General features: G+C 48.1%; 1 protein-coding gene across 1 annotated transcript in view; it reads left to right on the plus strand.

Annotated features, from left to right (window-relative positions):
* Positions 1 to 18,044, plus strand: part of LOC120063918 (zinc finger protein 385B-like) — a 41,442-nt gene that overhangs the window by 582 nt on the left and 22,816 nt on the right. Inside the window, exon 2 of the mRNA XM_039014230.1 lies at positions 9,219 to 9,419. Within this exon, the coding sequence (XP_038870158.1) occupies positions 9,219 to 9,419 (201 nt within the window). The remainder of the gene's footprint in view (positions 1 to 9,218; positions 9,420 to 18,044) is intronic.

An 18,044-nucleotide genomic window follows, 5' to 3' on the forward strand; every position in this document is an offset into this window, starting at 1 on the left:
AAAGGGGGGGATTTTTTTGTGGTGTGTGTGTTGTGTGTTGAGACTGTGATGTGTGTGATGTGGGAGACTGGTGTGTTTACTCTGTGGTAGTCCATAGGAAGTCGGCTAGACTGTTGTACTCTGTGGTAGTCCATAATGATAGTGGCCAGACTGTTGTACTCTGTGGTATGAGTCCATAGGAAGTGGTTCCAGACTGTTGTTACTCTGTGGTAGTCCTAGGAGTGGTCAGACTGTTGTACTCTGTGGTAGTCCATAGGAAGTGGGCCAGACTGTCTGTCCTCTGTGGTAGTCCATTAGAAAGTGGTCAGACTGTTGTACTCTGTGGTAGTCAGTTAGGAATTGGTTTAGACTGTTTTGTACTCTGTGGTAGTCCATCGGAAAGTGGTCAGACTGGTGTACCTCTGTGGTAGTCCATAGGAAGTGGCTAGACTGTTGTACTCTGTGGTAGTTCCTTCGGAAGTGGCCACAGACTGTTGTACTCTGTGGTTAGTTCATAGGAAGTGGTCAGACTTGTTGTCTCTGTGGTTAGTCCATCGGAAGTGGTCAGACTCGGTGGTACTCTTTGGTAGTCCATAGGAAGTGGTCAGACTGTTGTACTCCTGTGGTAGTCCATAGGAATTGGCCAGACTGTTGTACTCTGTGGTAGTCCATTAGGAAGTGGCCAGACTGTTGTACTCTGTGGTCGTCCATAGGAAGTGGCCCAGAGCTGTTGTACTCTGTTGTAGTCCTAGGGAGTGGTCAGGGACTGTTGTACTCTGTGGTAGTCCTTAGGGAGTGGCCAGACTGTTGTACTCGTGGTAGTCCTAGGGAGTGGCCAGGACTGTTGTACTATGTGGTTAGTCCTAGAAGAGTGTTCAGACTTCTGTACTCTGTGGTAGTCCTAGGGAGTGGCCAGACTCTGTTGTACTATGTGTAGTCCATAGGAAGTGGCCAGACTGTTGTACTCTGTGGTAGTCCATAGGAAGTGGCCAGACTGTTGTACTCTGTGGTAGTCCTAGGGAGTGGTCAGACTGTTGTACTCTGTGGTAGTCCATAGGAAGTGGCCAGACTGTTGTACTCTGTGGTAGTCCTAGGGAGTGGCCAGACTGTTGTACTATGTGGTAGTCCATAGGATGTGGCCAGACTGTTGTACTCTGTGGTAGTCCATAGGAAGTGGCCAGGACTGGTGTACTCTGTGGTAGTCCATAGGAAGTGGCCAGACTGTTGTACTCTGTGGTAGTCCATAGGAAGTGGTCAGACTGTTGTACTATGTGGTAATCCATAGGAAGTGGCCAAACTGTTGTACTCTGTGGTAGTCCATAGAAAGTGGTCAGACTGTTGTACTCTGTGGTAGTCCATATGAAGTGGTCAGACTGTTGTACTCTGTGGTAGTCCATAGGAAGTGGTCAGACTGTTGTACTCTGTGGTAGTCCATAGGAAGTGGCTAGACTGTTGTACTCTGTGGTAGTCCATAGGAAGTGGCCAGACTGTTGTACTCTGTGGTAGTCCATAGAAAGTGGTCAGACTGTTGTACTCTGTGGTAGTCCTTAGGAATTGGTTAGACTGTTGTACTCTGTGGTAGTCCATCGGAAGTGGTCAGACTGGTGTACTCTGTGGTAGTCCATAGGAAGTGGTCAGACTGGTGTACTCTGTGGTAGTCCATAGGAAGTGGTCAGACTGTTGTACTCTGTGGTAGTCCATAGGAAGTGGCCAGACTGTTGTACTCTGTGGTAGTCCATAGGAAGTGGCCAGACTGTTGTACTCTGTGGTAGTCCATAGGAAGTGGCCAGACTGTTGTACTCTGTGGTAGTCCTAGGGAGTGGTCAGACTGTTGTACTCTGTGGTAGTCCATAGGAAGTGGCCAGACTGTTGTACTCTGTGATTGTCCTAGGGAGTGGCCAGACTGTTGTACTATGTGGTAGTCCATAGGAAGTGGCCAGACTGTTGTACTCTGTGGTAGTCCATAGGAAGTGGCCAGACTGGTGTACTCTGTGGTAGTCCATAGGAAGTGGCCAGACTGGTGTACTCTGTGGTAGTCCATAGGAAGTGGTCAGACTGTTGTACTATGTGGTAATCCATAGGAAGTGGCCAAACTGTTGTACTCTGTGATAGTCCATAGGAAGTGGTCAGACTGTTGTACTCTGTGGTAGTCCTAGGGAGTGGTCAGACTGTTGTACTCTGTGGTAGTCCATAGGAAGTGGCTAGACTGTTGTACTCTGTGGTAGTCCATAGGAAGTGGCCAGACTGGTGTACTCTGTGGTAGTCCATAGGAAGTGGTCAGACTGTTGTACTATGTGGTAATCCATAGGAAGTGGCCAAACTGTTGTACTCTGTGGTAGTCCATAGAAAGTGGTCAGACTGTTGTACTCTGTGGTAGTCCATAGGAAGTGTCAGACTGTTGTACTCTGTGGTAGTCCATAGGAAGATGCCAGACTGCTGTACTCTGTGGTAGTCCTTAGGAATTGGTTAGACTGTTGTACTCTGTGGTAGTCCATCGGAAGTGGTCAGACTGGTGTACTCTGTGGTAGTCCATAGGAAGTGGCTAGACTGTTGTACTCTGTGGTAGTCCATAAGAAGTGGCCAGACTGTTGTACTCTGTGGTAGTCCATAGGAAGTGGTCAGACTGTTGTACTCTGTGGTAGTCCATAGGAAGTGGCCAGACTGTTGTACTCTGTGGTAGTCCATAGAAAGTGGTCAGACTGTTGTACTCTGTGGTAGTCCTTAGGAATTGGTTAGACTGTTGTACTCTGTGGTAGTCCATCGGAAGTGGTCAGACTGGTGTACTCTGTGGTAGTCCATAGGAAGTGGCTAGACTGTTGTACTCTGTGGTAGTCCATAGGAAGTGGCCAGACTGTTGTACTCTGTGGTAGTTCATAGGAAGTGGTCAGACTGTTGTACTCTGTGGTAGTCCATCGGAAGTGGTCAGACTGGTGTACTCTGTGGTAGTCCATAGGAAGTGGTCAGACTGTTGTACTCTGTGATAGTCCATAGGAAGTGGCCAGACTGTTGTACTCTGTGGTAGTCCATAGGAAGTGGCCAGACTGTTGTACTCTGTGGTAGTCCATAGGAAGTGGCCAGACTGTTGTACTCTGTGGTAGTCCTAGGGAGTGGTCAGACTGTTGTACTCTGTGGTAGTCCTAGGGAGTGGCCAGACTGTTGTACTCTGTGGTAGTCCTAGGGAGTGGCCAGACTGTTGTACTCTGTGGTAGTCCTAGAGAGTGGTCAGACTGTTGTACTCTGTGGTAGTCCTAGGGAGTGGCCAGACTGTTGTACTATGTGGTAGTCCATAGGAAGTGGCCAGACTGTTGTACTCTGTGGTAGTCCATAGGAAGTGGCCAGACTGTTGTACTCTGTGGTAGTCCTAGGGAGTGGTCAGACTGTTGTACTCTGTGGTAGTCCATAGGAAGTGGCCAGACTGTTGTACTCTGTGGTAGTCCTAGGGAGTGGCCAGACTGTTGTACTATGTGGTAGTCCATAGGATGTGGCCAGACTGTTGTACTCTGTGGTAGTCCATAGGAAGTGGCCAGACTGGTGTACTCTGTGGTAGTCCATAGGAAGTGGCCAGACTGTTGTACTCTGTGGTAGTCCATAGGAAGTGGTCAGACTGTTGTACTATGTGGTAATCCATAGGAAGTGGCCAAACTGTTGTACTCTGTGGTAGTCCATAGAAAGTGGTCAGACTGTTGTACTCTGTGGTAGTCCATAGGAAGTGGTCAGACTGTTGTACTCTGTGGTAGTCCATAGGAAGTGGTCAGACTGTTGTACTCTGTGGTAGTCCATAGGAAGATGCCAGACTGCTGTACTCTGTGGTAGTCCATAGGAAGTGGTCAGACTGTTGTACTCTGTGGTAGTCCATAGGAAGATGCCAGACTGCTGTACTCTGTGGTAGTCCTTAGGAATTGGTTAGACTGTTGTACTCTGTGGTAGTCCATCGGAAGTGGTCAGACTGGTGTACTCTGTGGTAGTCCATAGGAAGTGGCTAGACTGTTGTACTCTGTGGTAGTCCATAAGAAGTGGCCAGACTGTTGTACTCTGTGGTAGTCCATAGGAAGTGGTCAGACTGTTGTACTCTGTGGTAGTCCTAGGGAGTGGTCAGACTGTTGTACTCTGTGGTAGTCCATAGGAAGTGGCCAGACTGTTGTACTCTGTGGTAGTCCATAGAAAGTGGTCAGACTGTTGTACTCTGTGGTAGTCCTTAGGAATTGGTTAGACTGTTGTACTCTGTGGTAGTCCATCGGAAGTGGTCAGACTGGTGTACTCTGTGGTAGTCCATAGGAAGTGGCTAGACTGTTGTACTCTGTGGTAGTCCATAGGAAGTGGCCAGACTGTTGTACTCTGTGGTAGTCCTAGGGAGTGGTCAGACTGTTGTACTCTGTGGTAGTCCATAGGAAGTGGCCAGACTGTTGTACTCTGTGGTAGTCCTAGGGAGTGGCCAGACTGTTGTACTATGTGGTAGTCCATAGGATGTGGCCAGACTGTTGTACTCTGTGGTAGTCCATAGGAAGTGGCCAGACTGGTGTACTCTGTGGTAGTCCATAGGAAGTGGCCAGACTGTTGTACTCTGTGGTAGTCCATAGGAAGTGGTCAGACTGTTGTACTATGTGGTAATCCATAGGAAGTGGCCAAACTGTTGTACTCTGTGGTAGTCCATAGAAAGTGGTCAGACTGTTGTACTCTGTGGTAGTCCATAGGAAGTGGTCAGACTGTTGTACTCTGTGGTAGTCCATAGGAAGTGGTCAGACTGTTGTACTCTGTGGTAGTCCATAGGAAGATGCCAGACTGCTGTACTCTGTGGTAGTCCATAGGAAGTGGTCAGACTGTTGTACTCTGTGGTAGTCCATAGGAAGATGCCAGACTGCTGTACTCTGTGGTAGTCCTTAGGAATTGGTTAGACTGTTGTACTCTGTGGTAGTCCATCGGAAGTGGTCAGACTGGTGTACTCTGTGGTAGTCCATAGGAAGTGGCTAGACTGTTGTACTCTGTGGTAGTCCATAAGAAGTGGCCAGACTGTTGTACTCTGTGGTAGTCCATAGGAAGTGGTCAGACTGTTGTACTCTGTGGTAGTCCTAGGGAGTGGTCAGACTGTTGTACTCTGTGGTAGTCCATAGGAAGTGGCCAGACTGTTGTACTCTGTGGTAGTCCATAGAAAGTGGTCAGACTGTTGTACTCTGTGGTAGTCCTTAGGAATTGGTTAGACTGTTGTACTCTGTGGTAGTCCATCGGAAGTGGTCAGACTGGTGTACTCTGTGGTAGTCCATAGGAAGTGGCTAGACTGTTGTACTCTGTGGTAGTCCATAGGAAGTGGCCAGACTGTTGTACTCTGTGGTAGTTCATAGGAAGTGGTCAGACTGTTGTACTCTGTGGTAGTCCATCGGAAGTGGTCAGACTGGTGTACTCTGTGGTAGTCCATAGGAAGTGGTCAGACTGTTGTACTCTGTGGTAGTCCATAGGAAGTGGCCAGACTGTTGTACTCTGTGGTAGTCCATAGGAAGTGGCCAGACTGTTGTACTCTGTGGTAGTCCATAGGAAGTGGCCAGACTGTTGTACTCTGTGGTAGTCCTAGGGAGTGGTCAGACTGTTGTACTCTGTGGTAGTCCTAGGGAGTGGCCAGACTGTTGTACTCTGTGGTAGTCCTAGGGAGTGGCCAGACTGTTGTACTCTGTGGTAGTCCTAGAGAGTGGTCAGACTTCTGTACTCTGTGGTAGTCCTAGGGAGTGGCCAGACTGTTGTACTATGTGGTAGTCCATAGGAAGTGGCCAGACTGTTGTACTCTGTGGTAGTCCATAGGAAGTGGCCAGACTGTTGTACTCTGTGGTAGTCCTAGGGAGTGGTCAGACTGTTGTACTCTGTGGTAGTCCATAGGAAGTGGCCAGACTGTTGTACTCTGTGGTAGTCCTAGGGAGTGGCCAGACTGTTGTACTATGTGGTAGTCCATAGGATGTGGCCAGACTGTTGTACTCTGTGGTAGTCCATAGGAAGTGGCCAGACTGGTGTACTCTGTGGTAGTCCATAGGAAGTGGCCAGACTGTTGTACTCTGTGGTAGTCCATAGGAAGTGGTCAGACTGTTGTACTATCTGGTAATCCATAGGAAGTGGCCAAACTGTTGTACTCTGTGGTAGTCCATAGAAAGTGGTCAGACTGTTGTACTCTGTGGTAGTCCATATGAAGTGGTCAGACTGTTGTACTCTGTGGTAGTCCATAGGAAGTGGTCAGACTGTTGTACTCTGTGGTAGTCCATAGGAAGTGGCTAGACTGTTGTACTCTGTGGTAGTCCATAGGAAGTGGCCAGACTGTTGTACTCTGTGGTAGTCCATAGAAAGTGGTCAGACTGTTGTACTCTGTGGTAGTCCTTAGGAATTGGTTAGACTGTTGTACTCTGTGGTAGTCCATCGGAAGTGGTCAGACTGGTGTACTCTGTGGTAGTCCATAGGAAGTGGCTAGACTGTTGTACTCTGTGGTAGTCCATAAGAAGTGGCCAGACTGTTGTACTCTGTGGTAGTCCATAGGAAGTGGTCAGACTGTTGTACTCTGTGGTAGTCCTAGGGAGTGGTCAGACTGTTGTACTCTGTGGTAGTCCATAGGAAGTGGCCAGACTGTTGTACTCTGTGGTAGTCCATAGAAAGTGGTCAGACTGTTGTACTCTGTGGTAGTCCTTAGGAATTGGTTAGACTGTTGTACTCTGTGGTAGTCCATCGGAAGTGGTCAGACTGGTGTACTCTGTGGTAGTCCATAGGAAGTGGCTAGACTGTTGTACTCTGTGGTAGTCCATAAGAAGTGGCCAGACTGTTGTACTCTGTGGTAGTCCATAGGAAGTGGTCAGACTGTTGTACTCTGTGGTAGTCCTAGGGAGTGGTCAGACTGTTGTACTCTGTGGTAGTCCATAGGAAGTGGCCAGACTGTTGTACTCTGTGGTAGTCCATAGAAAGTGGTCAGACTGTTGTACTCTGTGGTAGTCCTTAGGAATTGGTTAGACTGTTGTACTCTGTGGTAGTCCATCGGAAGTGGTCAGACTGGTGTACTCTGTGGTAGTCCATAGGAAGTGGCTAGACTGTTGTACTCTGTGGTAGTCCATAGGAAGTGGCCAGACTGTTGTACTCTGTGGTAGTTCATAGGAAGTGGTCAGACTGTTGTACTCTGTGGTAGTCCATCGGAAGTGGTCAGACTGGTGTACTCTGTGGTAGTCCATAGGAAGTGGTCAGACTGTTGTACTCTGTGGTAGTCCATAGGAAGTGGCCAGACTGTTGTACTCTGTGGTAGTCCATAGGAAGTGGCCAGACTGTTGTACTCTGTGGTAGTCCATAGGAAGTGGCCAGACTGTTGTACTCTGTGGTAGTCCTAGGGAGTGGTCAGACTGTTGTACTCTGTGGTAGTCCTAGGGAGTGGCCAGACTGTTGTACTCTGTGGTAGTCCTAGGGAGTGGCCAGACTGTTGTACTCTGTGGTAGTCCTAGAGAGTGGTCAGACTTCTGTACTCTGTGGTAGTCCTAGGGAGTGGCCAGACTGTTGTACTATGTGGTAGTCCATAGGAAGTGGCCAGACTGTTGTACTCTGTGGTAGTCCATAGGAAGTGGCCAGACTGTTGTACTCTGTGGTAGTCCTAGGGAGTGGTCAGACTGTTGTACTCTGTGGTAGTCCATAGGAAGTGGCCAGACTGTTGTACTCTGTGGTAGTCCTAGGGAGTGGCCAGACTGTTGTACTATGTGGTAGTCTATAGGATGTGGCCAGACTGTTGTACTCTGTGGTAGTCCATAGGAAGTGGCCAGACTGGTGTACTCTGTGGTAGTCCATAGGAAGTGGCCAGACTGTTGTACTCTGTGGTAGTCCATAGGAAGTGGTCAGACTGTTGTACTATGTGGTAATCCATAGGAAGTGGCCAAACTGTTGTACTCTGTGGTAGTCCATAGAAAGTGGTCAGACTGTTGTACTCTGTGGTAGTCCATATGAAGTGGTCAGACTGTTGTACTCTGTGGTAGTCCATAGGAAGTGGTCAGACTGTTGTACTCTGTGATAGTCCATAGGAAGTGGCTAGACTGTTGTACTCTGTGGTAGTCCATAGGAAGTGGCCAGACTGTTGTACTCTGTGGTAGTCCATAGAAAGTGGTCAGACTGTTGTACTCTGTGGTAGTCCTTAGGAATTGGTTAGACTGTTGTACTCTGTGGTAGTCCATCGGAAGTGGTCAGACTGTTGTACTCTGTGGTAGTCCATAGGAAGTGGTCAGACTGTTGTACTCTGTGGTAGTCCATAGGAAGTGGCCAGACTGTTGTACTCTGTGGTAGTCCATAGGAAGTGGCCAGACTGTTGTACTCTGTAGTAGCCCATAGGAAGTGGCCAGACTGTTGTACTATGTGGTAGTCCATAGGAAGTGGCCAGACTGTTGTACTCTGTAGTAGCCCATAGGAAGAGGCCAGTCGGTTGCAAGGCATTATTGATGTGATATAAGGTAACAAAAGGTCCTGCCTATGTTAAAAGTGTTTTAAAAAAGTACAAAGTGTTTGTTAGGTGTTAAGCCAGCGTTAAAATATGCTTAAAATGATTCAAATACAAAAAAAGTGATTGTGATTGTGTTGAATTGTGTTTTGGACATATAGATTCAGTACATAAATGTGTAGGAAGCTTAACATACCCTGTCCCTCTGCTCAATTTACCCCATACCCAGGGTAAGTTGTGCCAAGCAAAATTGGAAATTGTGTTTTTTACATTCGATAAAAGTAGAGACTCAGAGCTAGAAAATGGCATATCATACACTACAGTTGAGGAACATTGGGAAAGTAGTTCTGCTGTAACGGTCCTGACCTGTTTTATGTTGTTTTTGTATGTGTTTAGGTCAGGGCATGTGTTTTGGGTGGGCAGTCTATGTTATCTGTTTCTATGTTGGTTTTGGTTGCCTGGTATGGCTCTTAATTAGAGGCAGGTGTTTTGCGTTCTCCTCTAATTAAGAGTCATATTTAGGTAGGGTGTTCTCACTGTTTGTTTGTGGGTGATTGTCTCCTGTGTCGTCGAATGTATGTACCATACGGGACTGTTTGGCTGTTCGTTTATTTTGATGTCGTCTGTTTCCTGTCCGTGAGTTTACGTTTAGTTATGTAAGTTTATGTTCAGGTTTCGTCAACGTCGTTTTCTTGTTTTGTATATTTGAAAGTGTTTGTTTCGTGTTGCCGTCGTTTATAATAAAAAGATGGCTTATTTCCCGAATGCTGCATTTTGGTCTGATGATCCTTCTCTCCTCTCCTCGTCCGAGGATGAGGAGATCGACAGCCCTTACAGAATCACCCACCACGCTAAGACCAAGCGGCAAGGGAATGCTCAACAGAGCAACAAGGACTCCTGGACTTGGGAGGAGATCCTGGACGGTAGAGGACCTTGGGCTCAGCCAGGGGAATATCGCCGTCCCAAGGAGGAGTTGGAAGCAGCGAAGGCTGAGAGGCGCTGGTATGAGGAGGCAGCGCGACGACGCGGTTGGGAGCCCGTGAGTCAGACCCAAAAATTTCTTGGGGGGGGGCACACGAGGAGTGTGGCAAAGCCGGGTAGGATACCCGAGCCAACTCCCCGTGCTTACCGTGGAGGTAGAAGGCGTCGTACTGGTAAGACACCGTGTTATGCGGTAAAACGCACGGTGTCCCCAGTACGCGTGCTTAGCCCAGTGCGGGCTATTCCACCTTGCCGCACTGGGAGGGCTAGGTTGGGCATCGAGCCGGATGCCATGAAGCCGGCCCAACGTATCTGGCCTCCAGTACGTCTCCTCGGGCCGGCGTACATGGCACCAGCCTTACAGGTGGTGTCCCCGGTTCGCCTGCATAGCCCAGTGCGGGCTATTCCACCTCGCCGCACTGGCAGGGCTACGGGGACCATTCAACCTGGTAGGGTTGGGGAGGCTCGGTGCTCAAGAGCACGTGTCCTCCTTCACGGTCCGGTAGACCCGGTGCCACCTCCATGTACCGGTCCTCCGGTGGCAGCCCCCCGTACCAGGCTGTCTCTCCGGGTTCTCTCTCCAGCTGTTTCCTCCTCTCCAGCGCAGCCAGTGCCTAGACCACGCACCAGGCTGTCTCTCCTTCTCCTTCCTACAGAGCCGTCCTGCCATGACCAGCCAGAGCCGTCCTGCCATGACCAGCCAGAGCCGTCCTGCCATGACCAGCCAGAGCCGTCCTGCCATGACCAGCCAGAGCCGTCCTGCCATGACCAGCCAGAGCCGTCCTGCCATGACCTGCCAGAGCCGTCCTGCTATGACCTGCCAGAGCCGTCCTGCTATGACCTGCCAGAGCCGTCCAGCCGGGACCTGCCAGAGCCGTCCAGCCGGGACCTGCCAGAGCCGTCCAGCCGGGACCTGCCAGAGCCGTCCAGCCGGGGCCTGCCAGAGCCGTCCAGCCGGGACCTGCCAGAGCCGTCCAGCCGGGACCTGCCAGAGCCGTCCAGCCGGGACCTGCCAGAGCCGTCCAGCCGGGACCTGCCAGAGCCGTCCAGCCGGGACCTGCCAGAGCCGTCCAGCCGGGACCTGCCAGAGCCGTCCAGCCGGGACCTGCCAGAGCCGTCCAGCCGGGACCTGCCAGAGCCGTCCAGCCGGGACCTGCCAGAGTCCCTCAGCCGGGACCTGCCAGAGTCCCTCAGCCGGGACCTGCCAGAGTCCCTCAGCCGGGACCTGCCAGAGTCCCTCAGCCGGGACCTGCCAGAGTCCCTCAGCCGGGACCTGCCAGAGTCCCTCAGCCGGGATCTGCCCTTTGTCCCGGTGCTGCCCCTTGTCCCGGTGCTGCCCCTTGTCCCGGTGCTGCCCCTTATCCCGGTGCTGCCCCTTGTCCCGGTGCTGCCCCTTGTCCCGGTGCTGCCCCTTGTCCCGGTGCTGCCCCTTGTCCCGGTGCTGCCCCTTGTTCCGGTGCTGCCCCTTGTCCCGGTGCTGCCCCTTGTCCCGGTGCTGCCCCTTGTCCCGGTGCTGCCCCTTGTCCCGGTGCTGCCCCTTCTCCCGGTGCTGCCCCTTCTCCCGGTGCTGGCTGTTTATTTAGGGGATGTTAGTTTTAGGGTGGTCATTGGAAGGGGAAGACAGAAGCGGGGAGTGACTATGGTGGTGTGGGGACAGCGTCCAGAGCCGGAGCCACCACCGTGGTCAACTGCCCACCCAGACCCTCCCCTGGACTTTGTGCTGGTGCGCCCGGCGTTCGCACCTTGAGGGGGGGGGTTCTGTAACGGTCCTGACCTGTTTTATGTTGTTTTTGTATGTGTTTAGGTCAGGGCATGTGTTTTGGGTGGGCAGTCTATGTTATCTGTTTCTATGTTGGTTTTGGTTGCCTGGTATGGCTCTTAATTAGAGGCAGGTGTTTTGCGTTCTCCTCTAATTAAGAGTCATATTTAGGTAGGGTGTTCTCACTGTTTGTTTGTGGGTGATTGTCTCCTGTGTCGTCGAATGTATGTACCATACGGGACTGTTTGGCTGTTCGTTTATTTTGATGTCGTCTGTTTCCTGTCCGTGAGTTTACGTTTAGTTATGTAAGTTTATGTTCAGGTTTCGTCAACGTCGTTTTCTTGTTTTGTATATTTGAAAGTGTTTGTTTCGTGTTGCCGTCGTTTATAATAAAAAGATGGCTTATTTCCCGAATGCTGCATTTTGGTCTGATGATCCTTCTCTCCTCTCCTCGTCCGAGGATGAGGAGATCGACAGCCCTTACATCTGCTTTGAAAGTTGATACATTTGTAATCTCCCTTTTGAGAAAATGACCCTTGAATGTTTTGGTAAACCTACTGGAGAGTTCCTCTTTGTCGACACCCATTCAGCATTGTTCACACCCTCTTAAGCCTTAGCCCCACCCATCTCTTTAAGGATTCACATGTGAGGTCATGTACTAAACAACCAAAGATTGCAAGGCTAAAGGCTGGTTTATCGACAGTTGTCGCATCATGAACATTCTATTGTCGTCCGACATCAAACTTGTCGTTGTCGTTATGAAAAAGTATAAACACAAAAACTACAGTTTGCATGACATCAGCAGCCTGGTGGTCCAAAATAGCATAACTAGTGTATTTTAACACCAATAAATCCACCCGTCAATCTAACAAACCAGGCAACTAAAATAACCTTTCTAAACAATGTTTTGGTACATTTCTAGCTTGTTAGCTAGCTAGCTAATGTTAAGTTAGCTGGCTAGCCAGCTCAAATAATGACCATATCATATAGCTGACAACGTCTTTACTTTAGCTCATTTGTCTTCATTATTACAGAAAATAAACTCACAAGAGACTAGTCAAGGATTATATCACCTCTACCTTACCTGACACCCTAGACCCACTTCAATTTGCTTACCGCCCCAATAGATCCACAGACGATGCAATCACCATCGCACTGCACACTGCCCTATCCCATTTGGACAAGAGGAATACCTATGTAAGAATGCTGTTCATTGACTATAGCTCAACATTCAACACCATAGTACCCTCCAAGCTCATCATTAAGCTTGAGGCCCTGGGTTTGAACCCCGCCCTGTGCAACCGCCCCCAGGTGGTGAAGGTAGGAAACAACACCTCCACTTCGCTGATCCTCAACACTGGGGCCCCACAAGGATGCGGGCTTAGCCCCCTCCTGTACTCCCTGTTCACCCATGACTGCGTGGGCCTGGGAGTGTGGTGCCAGGAAAATAACCTCTCACCCAACGTCAACAAAACAAAGGAGCTGATCGTGGACTTCAGGAAACAGCAGAGGGAGCACCCCCCTATCCACATTGACGGGACAGTAGTGGAGAAGGTGGAAAGTTTTAAGTTCCTCAGTGTACACATCACGGACAAACTGAAATAGTCTATCCACACAGACAGTGTGGTGAAGAAGGTGCAACAGCGCCTCTTCAACCTCAGGAGGCTGAAGAAATTTGACTTGGCCCCTAAAACACTCACACACTTTTACAGATGCACAATTGAGAGCATCCTGTCTGGCTGTATCACCGCAACCGCAGGGCTCTTTAGAGGGTAGTGAGGTCTGCCCAACGCATCACCGGGGGCAAACTCCCTTCCCTCCAGTACACCTACAGCACCCGTTGTCACAGGATAGCCAAAAAGATCATCAAGGACAACAACCACCCGAGCCACTGCCTGTTCACCCCTCTATCATCTAGAAGGCGAGGCCAGTGCAGGTGCATCAAAGCTGGGACCGAGAGACTTCTATCTCAAGGTTTCTATCTCAAGGCCATTAGTTAAATAGCCATCACTAGCACATTAGAGACGGCTTCCATTCGTTTACTTTAGATTTGTGTGTATTGTGAAATTGTTAGATATTATTTGTTAGATATTACTGCACTGTTAGAGCTAGAAACACAAGCATTTCGCATTAACATCTGCTAAACATGTGTATGTGACAAATAATATTTGATTTGATTTGAAGGCGAGCCAATTACCGGAAATAGCTTACGGTTGTGAGTATGACGAAATAAAAGCAGGGCATTCTACCAGAGAATTTTAGAACTTGGACACTGTCTCGTTGGCCTAACGTTATATCCCAATTTGACTTTCGTGCAGGTCATGTTGTTCTTCACATTACCGTCTCTGGTGAACACACACTATATCAAATACAATCAAAGTTTATTTGTCACATGCACAGGATACAGAAGGTGTAGTGAAATGGTTACTTACATAGTGTAGTATTTTGTTTAGACATGTAGCTAAACAATGAACCATAATTCCAACTCATAACGTTACTACCCTGCGTGAATCTGCAAGTAGCTAACCAACCAGGTTCAATGTTAGCTAGGCTATAACCAGCAATGCAAATGGCTCTGAGATACAAATAATATTACTACACAGATCATACACGTAGCGTTAGCTCGCGAGCCAGCCAGCTAACGTTAGCTAGCTAGCTAACAGTACGCTTTAACTTGAAATTAAAAATGAATTTCTGACAAAATTAGAAATGTATAATATCTGAAAATGTAGCTAGCTTGACTATCTTACCCATATACATGATGGATGCTTCTCCCTCTCTGTCACGGATGCCATGGTTGTAATCCGGAGACAGGTGTTTTATACAACAGCCTTCTGTTTGTTCTCTTTTCGACTCCCCTCTGCAAATTTGCAATCAAACACAATAATATTCTCCATCTCCTTAGCTATCATACTCTAATTCCACCGGGCCTTCCACTGATTTCAAAACTCCTCCAGAAAGTGGAGAGCAACACTTTTGCAGTTCTTCTACGTGATATCTTAAAAAAAAAAAGCTGGGTTAGAAAGGATTACCTACACATACTGACCAGCTCATGTTTTAGACAGAAGCGCGCTACATGGCAGACCAATCCAAACTCATCTTTCTGCATGTCCAGTCCATCCATTATGTCAGCCAATCATGGCTAGCGGGAAGGTTCCCGTCTTTTTCCGTGGCTAAACCAACTAGGCTCGTAATTTAACAATTGTATTCATATTTACAGATGGCATACAAGTTTGTTATTAAGGCACATGAAAGTTCACATGTTCCAGAAGGCATTTCTGCCAAAAAACACATTTCGATTAATAAAAAATTTACGTTCAAATGCCACTCCTGTGAAGTAGTGACATGCGACATATGCCTAGTTTCCTAAAAAGAGTCACATGTATGTAGATATCTTTGATAGAAATAATACAATATTTACTCTGTAGTACCCAATAGGGAATGTTTTGGAGACCAAATTGTACAGGTGTACTACTTTGTAGTATTTGGTGACAGACGAAACATTATAATATACTAACTATCCAGACCAAAGGAGATATGGTTCTGGGTGCTGAGATTACCAACTGTGTGGCCAGTCTATTGTGGTCTGTTTTCCCCCATAAGGAAGTGGTAATTACTTTCTGTGTTGCTGTGTTGTTCTCTCTCTGCTGGCCTTGATTAAGGCATTATAATAGGAGATAAATTATGTTGGGTTGGCAGGGAGCCCAGTCTGATACAGGGGTCCAACTGTGAGGAGTAATTGAGGAAATATTTCTCCAATGACACCCTATTCCCTATAAAGTACACTACTTTTGACCAGGGCCCATAGGGCTCTGGACAAAAGTAGTGCACTGGAATAGAGTACCATTTCAGACTCAGCATTGGGGATTTTATCACCAGGGTTTGTTGTTTGTCTTCTGTTGTGTTCTAGATCTAGATTGTAAGCAAACAGGAACAATTGTTGGCACGTTCTCTCCATCACGATCCCTAAACCACTGAAAGCTCCTGGATGTTTGAGAAACACATACTGTAGCTAGACATAATCAAATTGCTAGAGGGACTCAAGGTGTTCTTCCTCTCCCTCCCGTTGTTGTCCCCAGCTGGATGTAATTGCTTGATTGTTATCGACTGTGAAACTCTCCTTTTCCAACAGAGATGACTGTGGGAGATTAAAGTTGTGGCCACTTCTACTTATTTTCTTTCCCAGTACCAAGGAAGAGAGGAAAAAGGATTTCATTTGTCATGATAACGTAAAGCGTTCTGTTCTCAAGATAAGTATTAAAGAATGCTTTCAAGAGAAGCAAACCATATCTCTCTGTCAGTCTGTCTCGCTCTCTATCTGCTCTCTCTCTGTCTGGAAGAGTTCACGGGGGGTGAAGCCTGAAGTGTCAAAGAAGTTGCTGCTAACAAATGTTTTTGATGCTAATCCTGGTTGCATGTATCCTCCGTATTGTGATCCATGCAGGGAGAAAGGTCGGTCTCTACCAGTCTCCTTCCTCTCCTCTCTGTTTGGAGACTGTCACAAGTTGCATCCCAAATGGCACCCTATTCCATACACAGGGCTCTATAGGCCCTGGTCAAAAGTAGGGCACTATATAGGGAAAAGGGTGCCAGTGTCTAAAGACTATCACAGTCACTCTGAAGCTACTCACCACCCCCTTAACATGAAGAGAAGGCCCTGTTGAAGTGTCAGAGAGATTAGGCCCTGTGTCACCAACCCTGACACATTTGATATTACATTCCTTCATCCTCTGTCAAACTCACACAACTCTCTATACTGTATAAAGGCACGGCAGACCTGTTCTTGCTATTCTTTTGTTGGTCATAACACAGAGGAAGGATTTTTACGGCCCAGTACTCCAGGAGATATACGTCATCAATCAATCAATCAAGTTTATTTTATATAGCCCTTCGTACATCAGCTAATATCTCGAAGTGCTGTACAGAAACCCAGCCTAAAACCCCAAACAGCAAGAAATGCAGGTGTAGAAGCACGGTGGCTAGGAAAAACTCCCTAGAAAGGCCAAAACCTAGGAAGAAACCTAGAGAGGAACCAGGCTATGAGGGGTGGCCAGTCCTCTTCTGGCTGTGCCGGGTGGAGATTATAACAGAACATGGCCAAGATGTTCAAAATGTTCATAAATGACAAGCATGGTCAAATAATAATCAGGAATAAATGTCAGTTGGCTTTTCATAGCCGATAATTAAGAGTTGAAAACAGCAGGTCTGGGACAGGTAGGGGTTCCATAACCGCAGGCAGAACAGTTGAAACTGGGACAGCAGCAAGGCCAGGTGGACTGGGGACAGCAAGGAGTCATCATGCCCGGTAGTCCTGACGTATGGTCCTAGGGCTCAGTTCCTCCGAGAGAGAGAAAGAAAGAGAGAACGAGAGAATTAGAGAGAGCATACTTAAATTCCCACAGGACACTGGATAAGACAGGAGAAGTACTCCAGATATAACCAACTGGCCCTAGCCCCCCGACACAAACTACAGCAGCATAAATACTGGAGGCTGAGACAGGAGGGGTCAGGAGACACTGTGGCCCCATCGAATGATACCCCCGGACAGGGCCAAACAGGAAGGATATAACCCCACCCACTTTGCCAAAGCACAGCCCCCGCACCACTAGAGGGATATCTTCGGCCACCAACTTACAATCCTGAGACAAGGCCGTGTATAGCCCACAAAGATCTCCACCACAGCACAAACCAAGGGGGGGCGCCAACCCAGACAGGAAGATCACGTCAGTAACTCAACCCACTCAAGTGACGCACCCCTCCTAGGGACGGCATGAAAGAGCACCAGTAAGCCAGTGACTCAGCCCCTGTAATAGGGTTAGAGGTAGAGAATCCCAGTGGAGGGGGAACCGGCCAGGCAGAGACAGCAAGGGCGGTTCGTTGCTCCAGAGCCTTTCCGTTCACCTTCACACTCCTGGGCCAGACTACACTCAATCATATGACCTACTGAAGAGATAAGTCTTCAGTAAAGACTTAAAGGTTGAGACCGAGTCTGCGTCTCTCACATGGGTAGGCAGACCATTCCATAAAAATGGAGATCTATAGGAGAAAGCCCTGCCTCCAGCTGTTTGCTTAGAAATTCTAGGGACAATTAGGAGGCCTGCGTCTTGTGACCGTAGCGTACGTGTAGGTATGTACGGCAGGACCAACTCGGAAAGATAGGTAGGAGCAAGCCCATGTAACGCTTTATAGGTTAACAGTACCTTGAAACCTTGAAATCAGCCCTTGCCTTAACAGGAAGCCAGTGTAGGGAAGCTAGCACTGGAGTAATATGATCAAATTTCTTGGTTCTAGTCAGGATTCTAGCAGCCGTATTTAGCACTAACTGAAGTTTATTTAGTGCTTTATCCGGGTAGCCGGAAAGTAGAGCATTGCAGTAGTCTAGCCTAGAAGTAACAAATGCATGGATTAATTTTTCTGCATCATTTTTGGACAGAAAATTTCTGATTTTTGCAATGTTACGTAGATGGAAAAAATCTGTCCTTGAAACAGTCTTGATATGTTCGTCAAAAGAGAGATCAGGGTCCAGAGTAACGCCGAGGTCCTTCACAGTTTTATTTGAGACGACTTTACAACCATCAAGATTAATTGTCAGATTTAACAGAAGATCTCTTTGTTTCTTGGGACCTAGAACAAGCATCTCTGTTTTGTCCGAGTTTAAAAGTAGAAAGTTTTCAGCCATCCACTTCCTTATGTCTGAAACACAGGCTTCTAGCGAGGGCAATTTTGGGGCTTCACCATGTTTCATTGAAATGTACAGCTGTGTGTCATCCGCATAGCACTGAAAGTTAACATTATGTTTTCGAATAACATCCCCAAGAGGTAAAATATATAGTGAAAACAATAGTGGTCCTAAAACGGAACCTTGAGGAACACCGAAATGTACAGTTGATTTGTCAG

Source organism: Salvelinus namaycush, chromosome 19 (genome assembly GCF_016432855.1).
Source record: "Salvelinus namaycush isolate Seneca chromosome 19, SaNama_1.0, whole genome shotgun sequence".
NCBI lineage: Eukaryota > Metazoa > Chordata > Actinopteri > Salmoniformes > Salmonidae > Salvelinus > Salvelinus namaycush.